This window comes from Pollicipes pollicipes, unplaced genomic scaffold (genome assembly GCF_011947565.3).
Source record: "Pollicipes pollicipes isolate AB1234 unplaced genomic scaffold, Ppol_2.1 Scaffold_7231;HRSCAF=8579_pilon_pilon_pilon, whole genome shotgun sequence".
In the NCBI taxonomy this organism is placed as follows: domain Eukaryota; kingdom Metazoa; phylum Arthropoda; class Thecostraca; order Pollicipedomorpha; family Pollicipedidae; genus Pollicipes; species Pollicipes pollicipes.
The window spans coordinates 28,617,775-28,637,166 of NW_023597034.1; the positions used below are offsets into that span (position 1 = coordinate 28,617,775).

At 48.1% G+C, this 19,392-nt stretch overlaps 1 protein-coding gene across 1 annotated transcript in view; it reads left to right on the forward strand.

The window, feature by feature from the left end:
- Window positions 1–15,966, forward strand: part of LOC119109952 (ephrin type-A receptor 4a-like) — a 22,604-nt gene extending 6,638 nt beyond the window's left edge. Inside the window, exons 4-7 of the mRNA XM_037233696.1 lie at window positions 3,486–3,683; window positions 6,890–7,099; window positions 11,841–12,019; window positions 15,804–15,966. Coding sequence (XP_037089591.1) covers window positions 3,486–3,683; window positions 6,890–7,099; window positions 11,841–12,019; window positions 15,804–15,966 — 750 coding nt within the window. The remainder of the gene's footprint in view (window positions 1–3,485; window positions 3,684–6,889; window positions 7,100–11,840; window positions 12,020–15,803) is intronic.
- Window positions 15,967–19,392: the final 3,426 nt, after the last annotated feature.

Genomic DNA, 19,392 nt, shown 5'->3' on the forward strand with positions numbered 1-19,392 from the left:
TTCTGCGGGCGTGTAACTCAGGAACCAGAGCGTTTTGGGTCTTACATAGGGCATGGCCATGAACTGCATCAAAAGGTCCTCGCGATGGCTGTTTTAGTTCAAACCCCCATATAAAGCTGGAACGCTCCCTTTAAACGCCTTTTATGGGCGTGTAAATTGATATGTGTGTGTGTGTGTGTGTGTGTGTGTGTGTGTGTGTGTGTGTGTGTGTGTGTGTGTGTGTGTGTGTGTGTGTGTGTGTGTGTGTGTGTGGTGTGTGTGTGTGTGTGTGTGTGTGTGTGTGTGTGTGTGTGTGTGTGTGTGTGTGTGTGTGTGTGTGTGTGTGTGTGTGGTGTGGTGTGGTGTGTGTGTGTGTGCGTGTGTGTGTGTGTGTGAGTTTGATGTCTGCTGCATTTGATTGTGGTTTGCATGTGTTTTATGTGTTTGTTGGTCATGCTTGTGTTTGTGCCTGTATTTTTTGCCTCTTTTTGCATTAGAAGATCGAGTAATATGTTGAAGCAGTTCCGTGCCATCTCAACTGATTTGTTCTGACTTATACGTTGGCTTCTATAACGTCTTACCGCGGCCCCGACCTCAAGTTTGTTCTTTGGGTGGGGTTACAGCAGCGACCAAGTCCATAGATTCTTGCAATGTGTGGGGCTTATTTTTCATGTGGATGATGGGTAACAAACATTGATTAATGTACAGACCTGGACGGAGATCTTACAGAGCTCATAACTGGCGAACAATAGTTTTTTGAAAACAAATGGGAAATGGGTGATGGTGCAAGTCCTACTGATGGACAAAGTCCAAAATTTGAGATCAGTACGCTTCAGTCAGACGTCGGCGCTTTAGCACCACGAATGCATTCCATCGGTCGACAGTTGACCCTTGCCCCGTCCACTTTACAGATGGACATCTGTGGCAATGTGCTGGTACAGTAGGCTTGGAGCAGTGCGTTGTTAAAATACGTTCCAGCCGAAATTTACAGCACAAAAAGTCACTCCGATGTATCAGGTTTAAGCAACACTGTTAGTATGACAGCATGACTTTCCACCGGGTGACCAGCTAGCTATGCTTTCCAGTAGGCCATGCGTGCAATGCCAGCTACGTAGCCCCTGCACAAGAATGATTTTTTCCAGATCCCAATCCATGCTATGTGCCAAGGCGATGTATACTGGGTAGTACCGTCCCGACTGCGCATTTAACAGCGAAGATTTCTTTGTGGCGTCACAAAGGGTACACCTTTAACGCTGGTACAGCTGAATGCGTGGTAACGGACATGAGTGATCGCATGTATTGTGACATGCTTTGACGGTAAAACGATATGTAAGATCAAGATAAATATGAATGAAAGAGTAAACTTCACAGTTCGGTTGAATTTTGAACGCGTTTGATTAACCGAAGCGGTAATATAGAACCCAGGAAGGACGAGCGATCACCATTCGAGGACGATCCGCCGCTATTTACACCAAAACAGACAAAACATTATTTCTTACAAGAATTCTTGCAGCATAAGGAGTTATTTATGGCTGCGGAAGCATCAGATGGACTCAAAACTGCACTACGGGTAGCCCGGTCATTAAATGCATCGTGACCGCCGACCTCCGTTGAAATTACACTAAGCGAATCCATTGAGCTTCTAAGCCCCAGTTGGCGTTAAGGTAAGGACGCCGGCCGGGCTGATCACCCGACGGGCCGAATGGTCAGATAGCATTGTAGCCTAGGACGGTGCACCGAAGCGATTGTGCGCGTATCGCCTACCTTCCCGGCTGAGATATCTTTGAAGAGCGGCCGGGTATGATAGGGTAAAAACCTAAGGCGCCCAAGCTCCTCAGCCGGGGCTCCCTATCCGGACCTGGTCAGGGGCACTCGCTCGGCTCCATGTAGCGGAAACAGCCAATTCATTGCACACTTGGGCTTAATCATTTATCAGAACTGGGCCCTGATGGCTGCTAGCTTCATGATGCAACGGGCACCGCTAGTTTGCTCCACCTTTGCCCAGCAATTACTATATAAGAATTGCTCGAGACTTATACCAAATTCAGTCTACAATAGTACACCACAATAAACGTTCACAACCTTTTGGCTATTGACATGAAATGCTAGTGCTAATTCAATTCATATTCGGTAAGACGTCTATGGCTACTAAACTGCACACATATATAATAAAACATTTAGTCTTGTGTTACAAGTAGCGGATTTTGAAGCAAGCAGCCACAGATGTATGATACTTTAAAGATATGGAGTTTTCAAACCATGTCAGCAATAGATATGTAATAACATATTGGGTATTAGATGTATCTCATTGCAGCCATATCACTTGACCTTGGTCAGCTGGCGGTATGTCTAGACTCACACGTGGCCAGCTGTCGTGCTTGGATATTAATTATGGAAGCAACTAGTCTACAGGGCATGGCATTAATTGGAGGCACTTGTAATCGTTGGTTTTGACATCATGATCGGCATAAAGAATCAATTTGAATTGTTGCTGCAACAATGAAAATCGAACCTAAACAATTTTTCCCACAAACGCAGATATGCTAGGAGAAACGCGGCAGAATTCCTAAACGAAGAACGCGATCTTTTGTGTGTAATTGGAAGGTGGTAAACATGAACCAGTCCTGCGAGTTCACACACATCTAAAACGGTAAACAAGCCTACCACAATTGTGTTCTGATATTACTTGTTGCAATTCGGATGAAGCGTGGGTAGACAACATGTGGAGGGGCCAGACATTTCCTGATATCCCTGCAAGATACAAATAAACCGACTCATCACGTCTGATCTATGCAATGCATGGGTTTTCAAGTCTTGTGAACATACGTCACTTGCAGCCGTGACTTTGCAGACCGAACATATATAGACAAGGTGACTGAAACCTAATTTCTCAGCCCCGCAGCGGCAGCTGCGGGGACCAGCCTCTCTAGTATCTTAATAGGATGTTGACTTACCTTTTGAAGAAAGTTATGTCCACCAGCACGGTGTGTGTTATCGAAAGAGTACTGCCAGAGGTACACAACAGCATTATCGTGCTTCTATTTGTGTTAGAAAGCTCTATCGTTGAGCTAAAGCGTGCCAAGCGAGGTCGCACCATTTGACGTCAAAATACGATAGTCAGAATACCACAACAAAACTGACGGCCAAAAATTAATTGATTGAGTGCTGACCCAACATATGCGAAATTTTGAAGTGCTAATATCACTACCTCGAAGGGAATGTTCCACATTTGAAGATATTGTGATCAGCATCAGATATGGTGAGAACGCTCACTTGTAACTGTTGGTAAGGTTTCAGAGTTCAAAAACGACCCTAAGTACCAAATTTCAGTTTGCAAAAAAAAATTGCGTCATTGTTTGATGGCGTCATGGAATGGTTTTGTGACGACAGCAATGCCTGGCAGCATATGGCAGCCAGACCTAAAGAATACTTCAAAACGCACGAAGCTGACGTGTGGTAAGTTTTCCGTCTCTCGTATGTGATAAGTTTTCTCATGATCCTGTCAGGAAAGGACGGTGGCTATCAAGACGCTGAAGCCGGGCTCGACAGAGAAGGCGCGGATGGACTTCCTCAGCGAGGCGTCTATTATGAGCCAGTTCCAGCATCCCAATGTTGTCCTCCTGCGGGGTGTCGTTACCGAGAGCATCCCGTTGATGATCATCACTGAGTTCATGGATCAAGGAAGTCTGGATAAGTACCTCGTGGTTAGTGACTGGCAACAGCGAATACGACGTCGAATCTTTATTGGAACCGAATGTGCAGAGTGTTACCAGTTAAACGAACATTGGCTGAAATAACTCCTATTTGCAGGCTAGAATTATCAGACGAGGCGTAAATTGGTACCAAATTCGGCACTTCAGAGCATGATATTGAGGAACCTTGTTGGTACACGGTTCTAGACATGAAGAAAACTGGGCGAAGCAACACTTTTTAGGTAATACATGTCTAGACATAGCTTTTTGTTCGTTGAGGCCAACACTCCTGCCCAGCCTGGTACTCGGCACGGGTTCTCGTTTTGGCTCAGCGCTCTGTGTTGCGGGCAAGTTTTAGTAGTACCCTGCATAAGTGCTGGGGTGCGGGAATATGAAGTTCTGAGTTATGAGGGTTTCTAATGCGGTATTTTTTGTAAGTAATTTTTAATCTAATACTTGGTAGGGGTCATCATAACCTTCCCGCTTCGTCTATGTTTTACTCATGTTACGTGGAGCCCTTAGAGCAGAACCGCGCATCAGATGTTAGAATGTTTGAGCTCGAATTATTTGTCGCTTCAACATCTTAAGTGGCAGTGTTGGAAGAGATCAAGACGACTTTCTGGATTCACGGGTCTTCGTTTTCAAGTATAGTTTGTTCCTTAACCTAGCTCCAGCTTTTTCACTCGTTGTCATAAGCGCGTTTTGAAAAGTTGAGTGCTGTCAACAAATAACGTGTGCTTGATTTATGACGTCGCTCATTTTGCATCTCCTGGTATATTGAACTTTGATGAGTTAGCATAAAACTGAACCCATAATGTCAAATGGTGCACATACGAAAGCTAGCGCAAACCGGAACCGAGCCACATCCTTTGACGCCGGGGGTGATAAAACGTAGACAACAGCAGCAAAAAAACAAAACGAATTGGAGAGGCAGTAGTGCCACAAATTTAGCGTTTCCACTTGACGCTGGGTGCCAAGAAATGTTGTTAATAAAGCCTTTGCTGACGCCACAGACAAAATATTGCGGGGCACACTGCACCATCTAAGATCAGGTGGCGTTGCCAAGCATGCAGTCGCAACACACTAGTATTTCCTTTCATAAAATCTCTATCGCACCATACAGCACCATGACATCTTTTTAAAGCTTGATTTCGAGTCAGGATTCAAAAATAAAATAGTCTGTCAACCTGCTCTGTGACAGGTCGATGACCAAATAGTGCACTTTCAATGGATCGTCAGATGGGCCGATCAGCTGTTACACCAGCCAAGGCTCGGTGTACGATACTTGACAGTGGAAATGGCGAATCAAGTGCCCAGAAGAAAAAATTTCAGTCCATGTGATGCGACCAAGATGGGGCGCGTGTTGACTTTCAGTACCCTGCAACATGCAAGTGGTATTGGTATTGAATTGGCATTAACTGGTTGACTTTTTTACCTCGTTGGCTTCATTGACGCTCGCCTGGATAGCCGCCACGCGAAGCGTTTTCGGTGGAATTAAGCGGCTTTACAATCCATTGGTAGTCGGCGGCCTGCCCGACACTTTCTTTCTATCGACGAAATACCTAAATGTGCAATAGATCACGTTCAAAGATTTTGTGACCAACGCATTGCAATAGACGCAAATACCTAAAATAACGTACGAAAGAGTTGGACGCGGTATTAGTATCACTCAGTACGCAGCCAGAATGCTCGGAACGAAGGGGGGGGGGGAAGCAAGGAGTCGGGGGCGTAGATTGGCAAAATCAATTGGCTGTGGGGGGGGGGAGTAACAAATAACAAAACCTGCCCACAAAACACAAAACAAACAGGTTTTTCATTGAATTTGGTCTGGAAGCTAACACCACCGTTGGACAGGAGATGGGGAGGGGGCGAATGGTCTGACTTAGCATTCCACCCGCAAATGTGTTGGATGGATATATGATCGCCGTGAATCGGGCTTTACTTGTGTACCATTTCCACGCCTCCTTCTTGCTTGTTTAGGCGCCAGCGTATAGTATGTGGGACCGGTTTTGCAAAACCAGATGTTAGTCGCTTTCTGATCAAGTGATGACGTAGTTATCCGTCGGGTAGGGTGGGGCCCGCGTAGTTCTTTATGGACAACACAGAATTCAAATTTTTTGCACCAGTGCACGTGCGCCACCGCAGGTACCAGTTTGCGCTTCTGCGGTGCTGCTGCTCACGATTCCAAATCTGTTCGAACGTGTTTACATTTTGTATCGCTGTGGCATCAGGTCGCCGGCCATTGACCCGGTCGACACGCCTTTCGGCGATTTTTTGCAAGCTGCGAATTTTGTGCTTCTGTGCTAAACCACTGTGGGGTTGCGGGGCAAAACGATTGTTTGCATGCGCCACGCCAGTCAGGTGTCCGTAGACAGCATTGCGTTTTTACAGGATGCATTGTGCTAAGGGTCAACATGTTCAGCTCAGCTGGATAATAAAATACCTCAAGCAGCAAACAACTAATGCATTTTTCAAACGCTTTACGTCGCACGCTTCGACACATTTGAATCCGTCATTTCCAATGTAATTGGCAATCACAAATAGCGTTTGTTTCAAGGCCGGCTTTTTTGTTTTGGCACGCTTCGGTTTCACATGGATGATGACTGGAATTAATTTTCCCTGCGTTTTAGACATGTCAGCCCTTTTCAACGATCCTAGGGGACCCAGTTCCAGGTGCACTGTAAGGGATCAGGACCAGTCCTCAGGATGCAGTGCTGGATAGTTGAACAAAATTAAAACGCTGAGATAGTTGGATACAACATAGCATTAATGTGTGTTGCCTGTGTTGTGTCACGATAAAGCTAACGGCTGGTTTGTGAGCACGTGCTTAAAAGTCTGTTTGTAGACTAAAAGGGATCCCATTAATTGTACTGAATGGTAAAACAAGCTGATCAGCAGCCAACCCTTCCAAACGAAACCTATTCATTGTGTATCGCTAGCGAGATGAACAAAGAATCGATGATTGTATGATGCTGAATTGCGCGCAAGCTGACGCTGGTACCTGAAGCCTGGCAGCTTGCTGATGATGAAGTCAGCTAGTTGGTTCCATTTCCATCCGCTGTATGGCTGTTTCGGCCGAGACGATATCTTAAGCTTAGGTTGAGTTAGGAGTGGGGCTAGAGGCAAGATTAAGTTTGCGTAGGTTTATAAGCTTAAAGTTTGACTAACGTTTCTTTTCTTGCTGACAGACATCCCTCCCTCCCCGTTGAATCCGGCAGAAAAAGGCCAGATGTCTCCAGTCGTTTCACCTGCTGGTGATTTTGCGTGGCGTGGCTGCCGGCATGCAGTACCTCTCCCAGATGAAGTACGTGCACCGCGACCTGGCCGCACGCAACGTGCTGGTCAACTCGCAGCTGGTCTGCAAGATCGCCGACTTCGGGCTCAGTCGCAAGCTTGAGGGCATCGCAGAGGGAATTTACACCACACGGGTGAGACCGCCCGTGAGGGAATCTACAGCGCGCGGGTGAGTCCACCAGTGAATGCACACCACACAGGTAAGGCTCCTGGAGAGAAAATCTACAGCACACGGGTAAGACCTCCAGTGAGGAAATCTACAGCGCACGAGTGAGTCTTCTACTGAGGAAATCTACATACACCACACGGGTAAGACCGCCGGTGAGAGGATCTACAGCGCACAAGCGAATACACTGGTGCGAGAGTCCACACCACACAGGTAAGGCCACTGGAGAGAGAGAGTCCACTCCATACAGGTAGGACCGCCGGTGGGAGAATCTACAATGCGCGAGTTGGGCCACCTGAGGCTAAGTTTACCTTGCACGGGTCACATTTGCAACAGGTCACCGCGGAGATCATCCACATTTTGTGGGTAAATCACCGGTGTAGGAACCTTCAACTGGATCATACGGGCGACTTCTGGAATGTTACACCGTGAGGGAGCTAATATAACGAGGGTAAAGTCATTGCATGTGTGTCACCCTGGGCCGAATTCAAACGTTACAGTATAAATACTCAAAAATGTTTTGGTCACCTGTTCATCGTGACAAATCCGCGCTCCCGAAACATACGCGTTGTTGTTTATAGAAATTGAGTACGTCACATACTGTGTTCCTCTGAGACCACCGACCGCACAGATCACGGCTCTTAACTATGGCAGACAAGTGCTCATTGTCCTTGTAGGAGGCATTGCATTGGCTTGGCCTGGGCATTAATTCCACTGTTCGTTGATCGTTGGCGTCGGTTGGTCCAGGCAGGTGTAGGAAGAGGGCAAGCAAAGAAGAGAGCAGACCTTGCAATATAATTGTCGCTGATCCTTGCTATGGATTTTCTTGCCACATGAAGGAAAGCACACACATCCATTTGGCAGCCTTCTCCCGGAAAGGACATTATTTCAGTCTCGTCCGTGCCATCGTTATCATTGGGTGTATCCCACTAATCGCGTGTGGCACTTGGCATCAAGCTTATCAGAGTGCACATCGAACCGCAATCTGAAGTCTCGAGGAGACAGGCCGAACAAAGCAGCAAACACACAGCATGGCGATACGGCAGTCAGAGCACGTCCCCGGCCACGTGGCCGAAGTCGCCCCACCGGAACCCGATGACCACGTGTCGTGCATGGCCACCGGAACCCGATGACTGGGGCATCAAGTTTCTAACGCGTTGGCTTTCAGCTATGAAGATGTGAGCACACCTATTGAGTCCCTTAACGAGCTAAGAGGCCATTTTCGCATTCACTGGCACCTGGAAGAAGAAAGAAGACGACGCCACCCAGGATGCCCTTTCCAGGGTATCACTGGACAACTCACCAGCTACAGACAGCAGGTACATTGGGCAACTGGACAACTCACCAGCTACAGACAGCAGGTACGTTGAGCAACTGGACAACTTACCAGCTACAAACAGCAAGAACGTTGAGCAACTGGACAACTCACCAGCTACAGACAGCAGGTACGTTGAACAACTGGACAATTCGCCAGCTACAGACAGCAAGAACGTTGACCAACTGGACAACTCACCAGCTACAGACAGCAGGTACGTTGAGCAACTGGACAACTCACCAGCTACAGACAGCAGGTACGTTGAGCAACTGGACAACTCACCAGCTACAGACAGCAGGTACGTTGAGCAACTGGACAACTTACCAGCTACAAACAGCAAGAACGTTGAGCAACTGGACAACTCACCAGCTACAGACAGCAAGAACGTCGAGCAACTGGACAACTCACCAGCTACAGACAGCAAGAACGTCGAGCAACTGGACAACTCACCAGCTACAGGCAGCAAGAACGTCGAGCAGACCGAAAATAACTTGAGCTGAGTGGTTTTCGCTAATCCAGAGGAAATATTCACAGCTGCAGGTGACATGAACGCCACGCCAGATATCTTGATAGATCTTATAACGGTCGGCAACACCTACGAGAAGTAGCCAGGAAAGCCACGGAGCCTTAACATCTGGTTGCAGCAGTGATCAAAAAGATCAAAGAGATCTGATCCGAACTCTCCCTCGAATACGAACTCATCTTTAGAGGATTTCGTGCTGTAATACAGATGCGAGCAGAACGCGGAGGTTCTCACCCGCCTGTACGATCGGTATCAGGGCGTCGCACGAACCAAGGGACGTGCTCGTCAGACGGCGGGGTGGCCTGCCCTCACCTGCGACGTCAGGACGTTACCGGCAGCCGTGACGCGTCCCAGGAACGGCTATGCAGCCTTCTACATGAGTCTAAGGTGTTGGAAATCGCTACGACGCGCTTTGATTCTTCTTGGCTTGCGTGGATGGCCTGTCAGAGTGGCTTGTGATGCACCTATTCCCTCCTGGAGACAAGACTATGCGACGGGCGATAGGAACGAGCACTCCGAGAACCGTTCGTGAGCATGACCGTATCAGTGTGCTTAAGGGGAGTGTCTCACATTTCTATGAGGTTTTGAATGGAACTAGCCATTTTGAAGATCATTGGATGCAGTTCGTAACCCTGCCCTTCTTCAGACCTGAACCTCTTAATTTCTGAGCTAGACGCCCGCGAAGCGGTACAGACTTCGTTGTGCAAACTATTTCAAGGTCATTCGGGCATGCATGTCGTCGTAGAAACCACTCAAATCCAGACACAGCATTGACTATGCGGCGTTCAAGGCCTAGGAATATAAAATCATCGAGCCTCTTCCATTTAGCAGCCATGCCTGCGATTTCCAGATATCATGGGCGTGCATTGGCTCTCAAGCAATGTTGAGCGTGCTGAGAGAGCTCCAGTTACGACAGTTTGGTTTGGTTGTTTGGATTAGAGCCCTTCCGATCAGAAGTGATCATTTCAGGGCCATAGGATGAAGGAAAATGGTTAACGGCGGGGCAAACTTGCATGCGCCTGGGGGGTCAACCGCCGAGCTTTAACCAAGACGTTGGCCATGGGTGCTAGTTATCACGGAATCAGGATTTGTAATGGAGCCCAATGAACAAAAGTGAACAGAAATTAACAGTTTAAACTCACATACAAATATGCAAGAACACCACGAGAAAGGGCCGACACACAAGCACATAATGATCTTGAGTTCAGGAAACACAACCAGCACCGCCGCGAATACCTCTTAGGAGATTGAAGCACTATAAGTGAGTGCTAGGGTGGCAATTTCGTACGGCCAGTTTGGCAGCACCGCTAGCGTCATGTAAACGTGCCAAGACGCAGTCAACAATGACGTATCAAAGAGCAGGCCTACGACATAAAGTAATTGTGTCGTTTATAGGAGTATTTTCGACTAACCGATACACTGATAGTTATAGCTGATCCCATGACATCAAATTCCTACTTACACGTCGCTTGCTTTAATATCGTAAATTGTGAAATATTCCCTTCAACGGGTGGGGTCTGGAGTTTGCAAGCCGATCTTCGGATCTTCGGGAAGTCCGAAATTACATCCCGTCGTCAATCGTACCCTGTTCGTACGCCTTACCTAGTGCCCAACAATAAGGGCCTTTGTCTTTAAGTAAAAACACCTTTATGGGGCGTCTAGACGAAGAGCAGTTCGCTAGAAAGCTCCTCGAAACCCGAAACACCGTTAGTGCAGACGGGCATTCCCTTACCCAAACCCTGCGCGGGCATCCTCTACGCAGTTGTGTCCCTGCCCATAGACAGGCTTACAGCATCCATCTGCAGCTGTCAGATGAAGACTGCGACCGAGAAGCTGGTATGATCCGGAGCCGTCAAGAGCACGTCCACAGCCGGTCCACAACGCAACAGCTACTCTTGAAAATCGGAGCCTCTATGCAGGCCTCAGAGTCAGAGTCATTCTGACCAGGTCTCGGAGTCACCCTCCCACAGCGGGGACAAGATCCGGAGTGTGGTCGGCGTCGGACGCGACCGTGACTACCGCGTGAAGCTCCTTGGTGGATACGTCCGGCTACTGGAACCGCGCGACCACCGATTCATCGCCTGTGCGGCGACGTGCCGACATCGTGCCCTATTTCGCGCCAGACTCCGCGACGCGAGCAGTGCCATCTGCCGGACGACGATGAGCCTCGTTTCCGCTGAACAGTCGCGATCACGTGTATCAGGTCAATTTTCTCTGTTAAGTGCTCTTAGATGCTGTAATTTGCTCTGTTAAGTGCTCTTTCCCTGTCAAGTTCCTTACGTGCTGGTTTGCGTGGGTGAGAAAGATGTGATATACCCATTTGCCGCTTCTTATATGAAATAAACGTTCACCCCATTTGGCAGCCTCCGTCCAGCGCGTTTATTCTTTCAGTCTTGCCTTTGTCATGGCCCCGACTGGATGCGGCCCAGTAGTCATGCCTATTTGCTACACGCGTTCCGCTACGTGTCGAGTGACTCAGAGTCCACCTCGAGCTGTGCTCCGTAGTCCCGAACGGACGGGTCGAACTGAGCAGCAAATACACAACAGTCCTGTTTCACATGTTATGCGTTTGGAGGAATCAGAGAAATGCTACCCATTTGCAGGGCGGCGTTTTATTGGGTCTCAATGGGGAATTTTACATCGATAAAACTATTGTTTACATTTAATCCGGCTCATGGTTTTGATCTTTCTCACAAATCCTTCTCCAGATACACATCGTCATCGTCGTCACCATAGATTTACCGTTATTATGTTTGGAAGCCTTCTCAACATTTCAGCCCCGACCTGTCGTGGCCGTGACCGACCGGTGCTTTACCTCTGGCTTGTCGGTGTTTTTTTTTTGGTCAGCTTTCCACTCCTCGTTGTTGGCAGGGCGGCATAATTCCGTTCCGCTGGACGGCGCCCGAGGCTATAGCGCTCCGCACGTTCACGCCCTCCTCGGACGTGTGGAGTTTCGGCATCGTCGTCTGGGAGGTCATGTCCTACGGCCAGCGGCCATACTGGAATTGGCGCAACAGTGAGGTCATCCAAAGAGTGAAGGAGGGCTACAGGTTTGAGCGTTATATCATACGTAAAATACATATATATATATATATATATATATATATATATATATATATATTTAGATGTGCATTCAATAGAAAGTGTATGTCGTTCGCTTTAGTTTTGTCCTCATGCAGTATAGTATTCATGTTCGCAATCAGATGGAATACGCATATCGGCCGAACATGTATTTACGTTCACGGACCCATCGTTTCGTTACCGCCAGCAACATTTTGGAAGGGGGGTACGAATATGATTTGACACAGCATCATTGCGTTAGCCGGTGGGCCATTCTACGCCATCCCAAACACCAAAAGTGCAATTTTGCGCGCCGCTAGCTCAGAGCGGTCAATATTCGGTTAAGGGGTTGGTTAGTGCTTTGATGATTCCGAAGTTATTTCCCTACGTCAGACTCGTTTTCCGTTGACGATGACCTCAGGAAATGACGTAAAGACGGATTTGCGCCAAGAAAAACGATGATAGCTCTGGAACTGATACGTGGTGCCGACATTATACAGGTCACACTACGCATTTGGGAAACCAGAGATACGGGGTACGATTCGCCCCAGGTCGGCCTTCTTGCCAGGGTGAGAGGTACGCTTCCCTCCGTTCTATTTTTCAATTCTAGTTGTTGTTTTTTTTACTTCATATTCGCATTCTGTTCTTTTCTACACCTTTATATTAGTGCAAATTGTACGACCTTAAAGGGTGCTTTCCTTTATTTCCAAAACGGGTAGCACACGGTAAAAGTGATACCTGTCGTCGAAAATAGCACTGAAAGTATCCCCTGGATTACATGAGGACAGCTCCTTCTGAAAAGATGGCTAGAGGGTCATGTTGCACACATTATTTCATGTACTTTAATGGACTCGGCGGTCATCATCCCACAATTTCTAGTACTGAAATTGCCGGCATTGCTGTCTTACCGTAATACGTGCACAGTTGTTGGTAATTACGTGACCATAAATACTTTAAAAAAAACGCAACACCTTAGACGCTCAGCATAATATTAAATCTTGGTTATGTCTTCCTTATTGGAGCACGTTGACGAGTGTGCAAAGCTGAATCACACCACCAGACCTGATTTGTAGCGCCATGATTTGATGAGGCGTGGGAAGGACGTTAGGCGTGTGGTGTTTCGGTATCACTGGTGTTTTGGTAGCATTGTATTGTATTCGTCTGGAGCTCCATTTCTGACACGCATGGTTATTTCCCTAGAAAGCAGGGTAATTGTGATACCGATTTTTGTGTGCACGTAGGCATGTATGTTGGAATGCTACAAGGATCCTGTAGCCCTCGAATAGCCCAAAATTGCTCAGCTACATCAGTGCATTTCGTTTTGAAATGTTTGCACAAGATGTTTTCAGGGTAAGGGAGTCCTGATTATCCAGCCTAGGACTGGTTGTCATAAAACAGGGTTTCATGTTCCAGAAAGACCTCATGATGCAAAGAGAGGCCTCCTAACCCAGAACAGGATGCTTCCGAATCAGAAAGAGGCCTCTAAATCTTCTTAAGGGGCCTTGTCATCCCAAAACAGGCATCCTAATCCGGAACTGGGGCCATCCGATCCATGAAAGGTGCCTCCTGTTCCACAAACGGGCCTCCGGAATGTAAAGGGCGCTCCTAACCCAGAACAGTGGTTTTCCAGTTCATAACGGGGCTCCCGAGGCAGCAAAAACACAACTTAGCAACATTGATTATCTGGTTACCTTATCAATAAAGTTAGCTTATGATCCAGACATCAGACTCCTTGATGTAGGAAACTTGGCCTTCTGAGCCTGATTTATGTACTCAATATCTCCGTTATGGATCCTCCGTGGTCTTAGGGCTGGTAATCTACGGTTGGCAACAATGCCTTCAGGTTCAGGTGAAAAAGGGGCCTTCCAGAAGTTTTGAGTGCATACTCATGCCCCGGCTGGCAGCGGAGGAGGACTGCCCTCTCCCAATGTTACACCACCTATTCTATCCTGGTGGACCTGGCGGATTAGTACGAACACACCGTTTAGGCCAGTTACGTCTCCCACCGTCGTCAGGTGCTATAGGCTTCAAAGGCATCAAGCCTAGAGAGCATGCTCGACAAGCTGAGCAGTTGCGGGAAACCCAGCAGGAACGGTGTAATCAGAAGAATCTGTGGGAGATACAACATCAGGGCGGTCTTTAAAAGCAGCTTAGCTATCCGGACAGCTCTTGCCAAAGTCAGGTCGCCAATAGCTAAGTAGCATACGAACCACTGCATGTACCACATACCACGCAGCTATGGTAGGTCCTGAAAATGAGAGACAAGTAACCCTCTGTCGGTCAAACTGGAAGGGCACAAAAGCGTGGTAGAGCGTGCAAGGCAAGAAAGCGATCATCGGCCAGCGTGTGATGAGATAACCATCATGGACAGAGCATTACTGGAAAATTGGGAAGGTCAAGGAGGCGGCACCCATTGCCTCACAATTCCATCAATAAGACAAGCGTGCACGTCAACCCCATATGACATCCAATCTTGTGGCAAAAAATGAGCGAATAACCAGGAGATCCATGACACCAAGTTCCAACACCGAAGGATTGCCCTTCCCGGCTAGCTCAGCTGGTAGAGTACCGAATCGCAAAAAAAACGACCCCGGTTCTAATTCCAGCAATGCAAGGGAGATGATTTAGGTTGTGATGCATACATGGCTGGAAGCCAAGCACCAGGACTGATGAGGGCTCTAACACCCGACGACGGTCGGAGAATGCACGCTAAAACATATTATTTTTCTGTGCTACAATATAGTGATAACAGCAGAGTACATCAAAATTATCCGTAAAATATGTCTACTGCCGTAACGGGTAAAGAAAATATTACATAATGACGAGATCATCCCGGGAACCTAGGTGCAATCTGTTTAAAGTACGCAATGAGCACAAAATACAGGTAATTTATTTCATTGTAAAGCTACTGCAACAACACGACGGTGGACGTGGTGATAACACGTGATGGTCATTGACGTAGAACGTCCTAAAATGGGAGTCGTACCGGAGAAATTAAATATATTGCATTGTGGTACGTACGCTACAGTGCCAAATTAATTGGGTCTTTCTCTTACAGTATGTGTAATATCGAGAAACAAAATAAGCAATGGATAACAGAATTATGATATATATCAGCGTCATATCACTGGGCTGCCGGGCACTTAGTGATGTTTCAATCACATACCAATCCGGCCTGCAAATCTAGGCGCAGGGGCATGAAAGACATTGAGTATGATCACCCAGCATAGCAAAATATCGCGGAGCGGCTTTTTGGATGTGCTAGTAGCAGTGTGCTAGTTTTTGTGGCAGTGCAAACCCATGCTGATGCGAGGAAGCTTCGTTATGGAAAAAATGTGGGTAGGGACCCCGTAATGAAATTTGGTTTTTATTTTGGAAGCAGGTTACTTGAACAGGGGAACTGTCCCCCTCCTATCCGATGACAGGTGCACCCCCCAGCCGTCCCTGCCCCCCTCCGGTGGTGCCTCCCCTGGCCGAAACATTCGCACAGAGGTAACTGGAGAATGGAAGGCACTTTTCCTAGCGGTATCCCAGGGAGCTGGTTTGCGGTATGCGGTTACCCAGATGATCACACATTTCGTGGTTGTTGCCGGAACTATTCGGGAGAAAAGAGTATTTTGGTCTCTCCTTAAGGTAACGCTGCATGCTTAAACTGTTCGTGGTTGACGATTCAATCAGCGTGGTGAAATCCGACCCTGAGTTGCGCTTTTTCTATCGATGCCGACACTGTGACGCCTTGTGTGATGTCATGACACAAGCGTCACGTGTCACCAGGCTGCCGGCTCCAGCAGGCTGTCCTAAGGCGCTGCACCAGCTGATGCTGGACTGCTGGCAGCGTCAGAGCGCCCATCGACCGCTGTTCGTCAGTATAGTTGACACGCTGGACGGCTTCATTAGGTGTCCCGAGAGGCTGAACATGGAGACACGCCACAGGTGAGCCGTGGGCAGCTCGCGGAAGTCTCCATCAGGGACTCTCCAAATCCTACCGTGATACCGGTTGTCAACATACTTGCGGGGACTAGCAAATATCAATTGGCTGCTTGTCAGTGGATGCTGTAAGCTTTCACCAACACTGCGCCGCTTAACTGACTTGAATTGGCAGCCTCATTGCTTAAGCCGAGCGACTATCGGGACCGAATGGCCGTATTTATGCCTCATTATTCCGCTCGAGCGTGAGATTGGAGCGCGATGCAGAGATCCTGTGAGTGGGGGGGGGGGGGGGGGGGGGGCGAGGTGGTGTCGGTGGTGGGGTGCGTGTGCTGCGCAGGTGCCGCTGTTCGCTGGTGTTTGGAGTCACCAGCTGCCGCTATCACGTCTCCTCGCCGGAGCAAATTTATAATGAGGAGCTTATTGGTCAGCGTACGAGCTAGATTATGTTACGCACACGAATCAATTTCAGTTTCAGTCACGAATTACGCACGACATGAGGCTTCCTGAATATCCAGCCGCGGAGCCACCAGCTGCGAGGCCAACAGATCCAGCCGCGGAGCCACCAGCTGCGGAGCCACCAGGTCCAGCTAACGGCCACCAGTTGTGGAGTCACTAGGTCCAGCCGTAGCCGCGGGCTCACTGGGTCCAGCCGGAGCCGCAGGGCCGTCAGCCGTGGGGGCGCCAGCCGCGGGGCCACCAGGTCTAGCTCCCGAGCTATTCTGTGCGGGGCCACCGGGTCCAGCTTGCAGGGCTGATGACCGCAGTCGCACGAGCGGCAGCCGCGGGGCCGCTGGTAGTAGCGGCGACTGCCGATCACCGCGACTGGGTGACGACGGCTACGCGCAGCTCGGCCCTGGCGTGACGACGTCGGGCATCAGCACTGGGGCTGAAACAAAGATAATATGTGCTATCGTGGTGCTTAAGCCTGACTGGCTAGTTCGCTTTGTTGATGTTTAAAGTCGATTTACCTCAAAAACAGTTATCTTATTTGGGAGCCTTTCAAGTAGCTTGCAAGCACTTGAAAAAACAGTCTAAGACAATGCAAAAAACAAGATCATATGAGTTTAACTTTGAAGAAATCTTATGCGAGAAGAGTGAAGCAGCATCTCTGCATGCACTTGTGAGCAGCGGAGAAGCATCTTTCTCTGAACACCAACCAAGTCACAGCCTCCCAGTTTTTGCGCAAGTGCGGTGACAACATATTTCTTGGAGGTACACACAACACAAAAAAATCATACAACAAAAATAAGAATAAATAATACTAGCTATCAGCAAAAACAAGGCATACCAGTTGTACATACCACATAGTAACAGTGCCATGACATCCATGAAAACCAACATGAACACTTTTTGAACTTTGTCCAGCACAGTCTACAGATGCTATTATATTCATGTCACAATGCATTTTTCATAGTGTTATACCGAAGTGTGGTGCGGTGCCCATGTGCGCTATTGTGTGCGACATGCCGCGCCATGCACCGCACATCGCACCGCTTGTGACGGCCGCGCCCCGCCCAGCCGGTGCTGCGGGCTAGCCTAAGTCGCGTGGTCTTGACCTCTGGCCAGTCAACGGCGCCCCTTGGTGGGGCCGAGCCGAGGTTAGGCACGGGGCACGGATGAGGGTTCAGTCAGGTCCTAGCTCCCGACTGATAAGGACAAGCCCTGCATGTCCCCCGTTCTCCCTTTGAGCCGCTGGAAACGGCTAAAAGGTTTGTGCCCTGCCTTACCTACGGCCGGCGGCTCGGGGCACTCCCCGATGGACGCAATCTTGTCCTCCACCAAACGCTGCTGGAGGCTCAGTGGTAATGAGCTACTCTGCTGCGTTGAGGGATGTTGTTGACGTAGAATATTGTGCATGCGATTTAGAATATCACTGGAGCGAGTGATTTAGAACGGTCACCAGAATAACTTGAAGTGTACAAGAGTTGACGCGGTATCTTGCATAACAATAGTATAACACTGAGACAGCCTCCTTTCCATTTCTGGGAATGTACAGCACATTAATATAACGCGCTTAACACGAGGAGCACATCAACCATCGAGGAGAAACAAAATGGCCATACAATAAAATCATTTCTTGTAACTTCGAAGAGCATTATAGTCATAAAATGTCACTCTTACCAACGCAATCTTTCACACATCTTACCAGCTGACGGATGAAGCCGCACCCGTGCTTCCGCTGACGGAAAAGTATATGAGACGTTATGAAGCAATTCGCCAAATGAAAGGATAATGAAACTATTCCTGTCGGTATAAAGAAATTAATTAAACGGTAGAAATGATTGTAGGTACAGCTGGCGGAGATTAGCATGACTAAATCTGGATGAAACCCCATGCTGCATTGGGCACGGTGACATCTAGCGAAGCGGGCGGCAGGCGCATTTTCAGTAGCGCCCCCTACAACTTTCACGACGCCGACGGTGGTGGCGCCGCCTACGGTGGTGGCGCCGCCTACGGTGATGACACCGCCTACAGGTGACGTCGTCTGCACTCCGCTGCGTTCATCGGCTCTATGTCACGAATACGACAGAGAAATCAATGACAAGTCTATGGATCTTCTAGTGAATATCAGTGCATGGTTTTATCTGAGTTATAAAAAATTACGTTAGTAATGCGCTAGAACGGAAGAAATATCAAGTTCTTCTCAATATTTTTCCATATGTTGTATTTACAAGAAACTACATATGCTCTTGAGTGAGGAGGAAATGAGAAGGGCTTAGCCGTATCCATCGGCCGACCGTCCGGGCCATAGGAAATACACTAATTTGGCGCCGGTCTGTCACCGAGTCGAGCGACCAACCAAAATTGATGTCCGTGAAGTTAGCGACTTATTCAGCGATTTTTTAAGCGAAGGGTTCCGATTTCCGTGGAAAATGGTTACAAGGTCAACTGTGGCATGATAACACCAAAATGAACCTTATTTTGCAAACATCATGTCATCTTCAAGGACAAAAGCTGGGTCAAAGGACGGGGAACGTGATATCACCCAAAAATTACCGCCGATTTTCAAATTGCAAATGTCAGAATATTCAACACAGAAAAACTAGCGTCCGTTCAAAAATCCTGACATCTCAAGGTCACCATTCAAGGTCAAAAGCTGGGTCAAAGGACGGGGAACTCGATATCACTCAAAATTACCGCCGATTTTCAACTTGCAAATGTCAGAATATTCAACACAGAAAAAACTAGCGTCCGTTCAAAATTCCTGATCTCTCAAGGCCACCTTCAAGGTCAAACACAGGCTCAAAGGACGGCGAACTCCATATCACCTAAAAATTACCGGCCGACTTGTATTTTACAAAGATCAGAACATTTACCACAAAAAGAACTAGTGTTCATCAAAAAGCCCCGACCTCTCAAGGCCATCCTTCAAGGTCAAACGCGGGCGCAAAGGACGCAAAACTCCATATCACCCAAAATTGCCACCCGACTT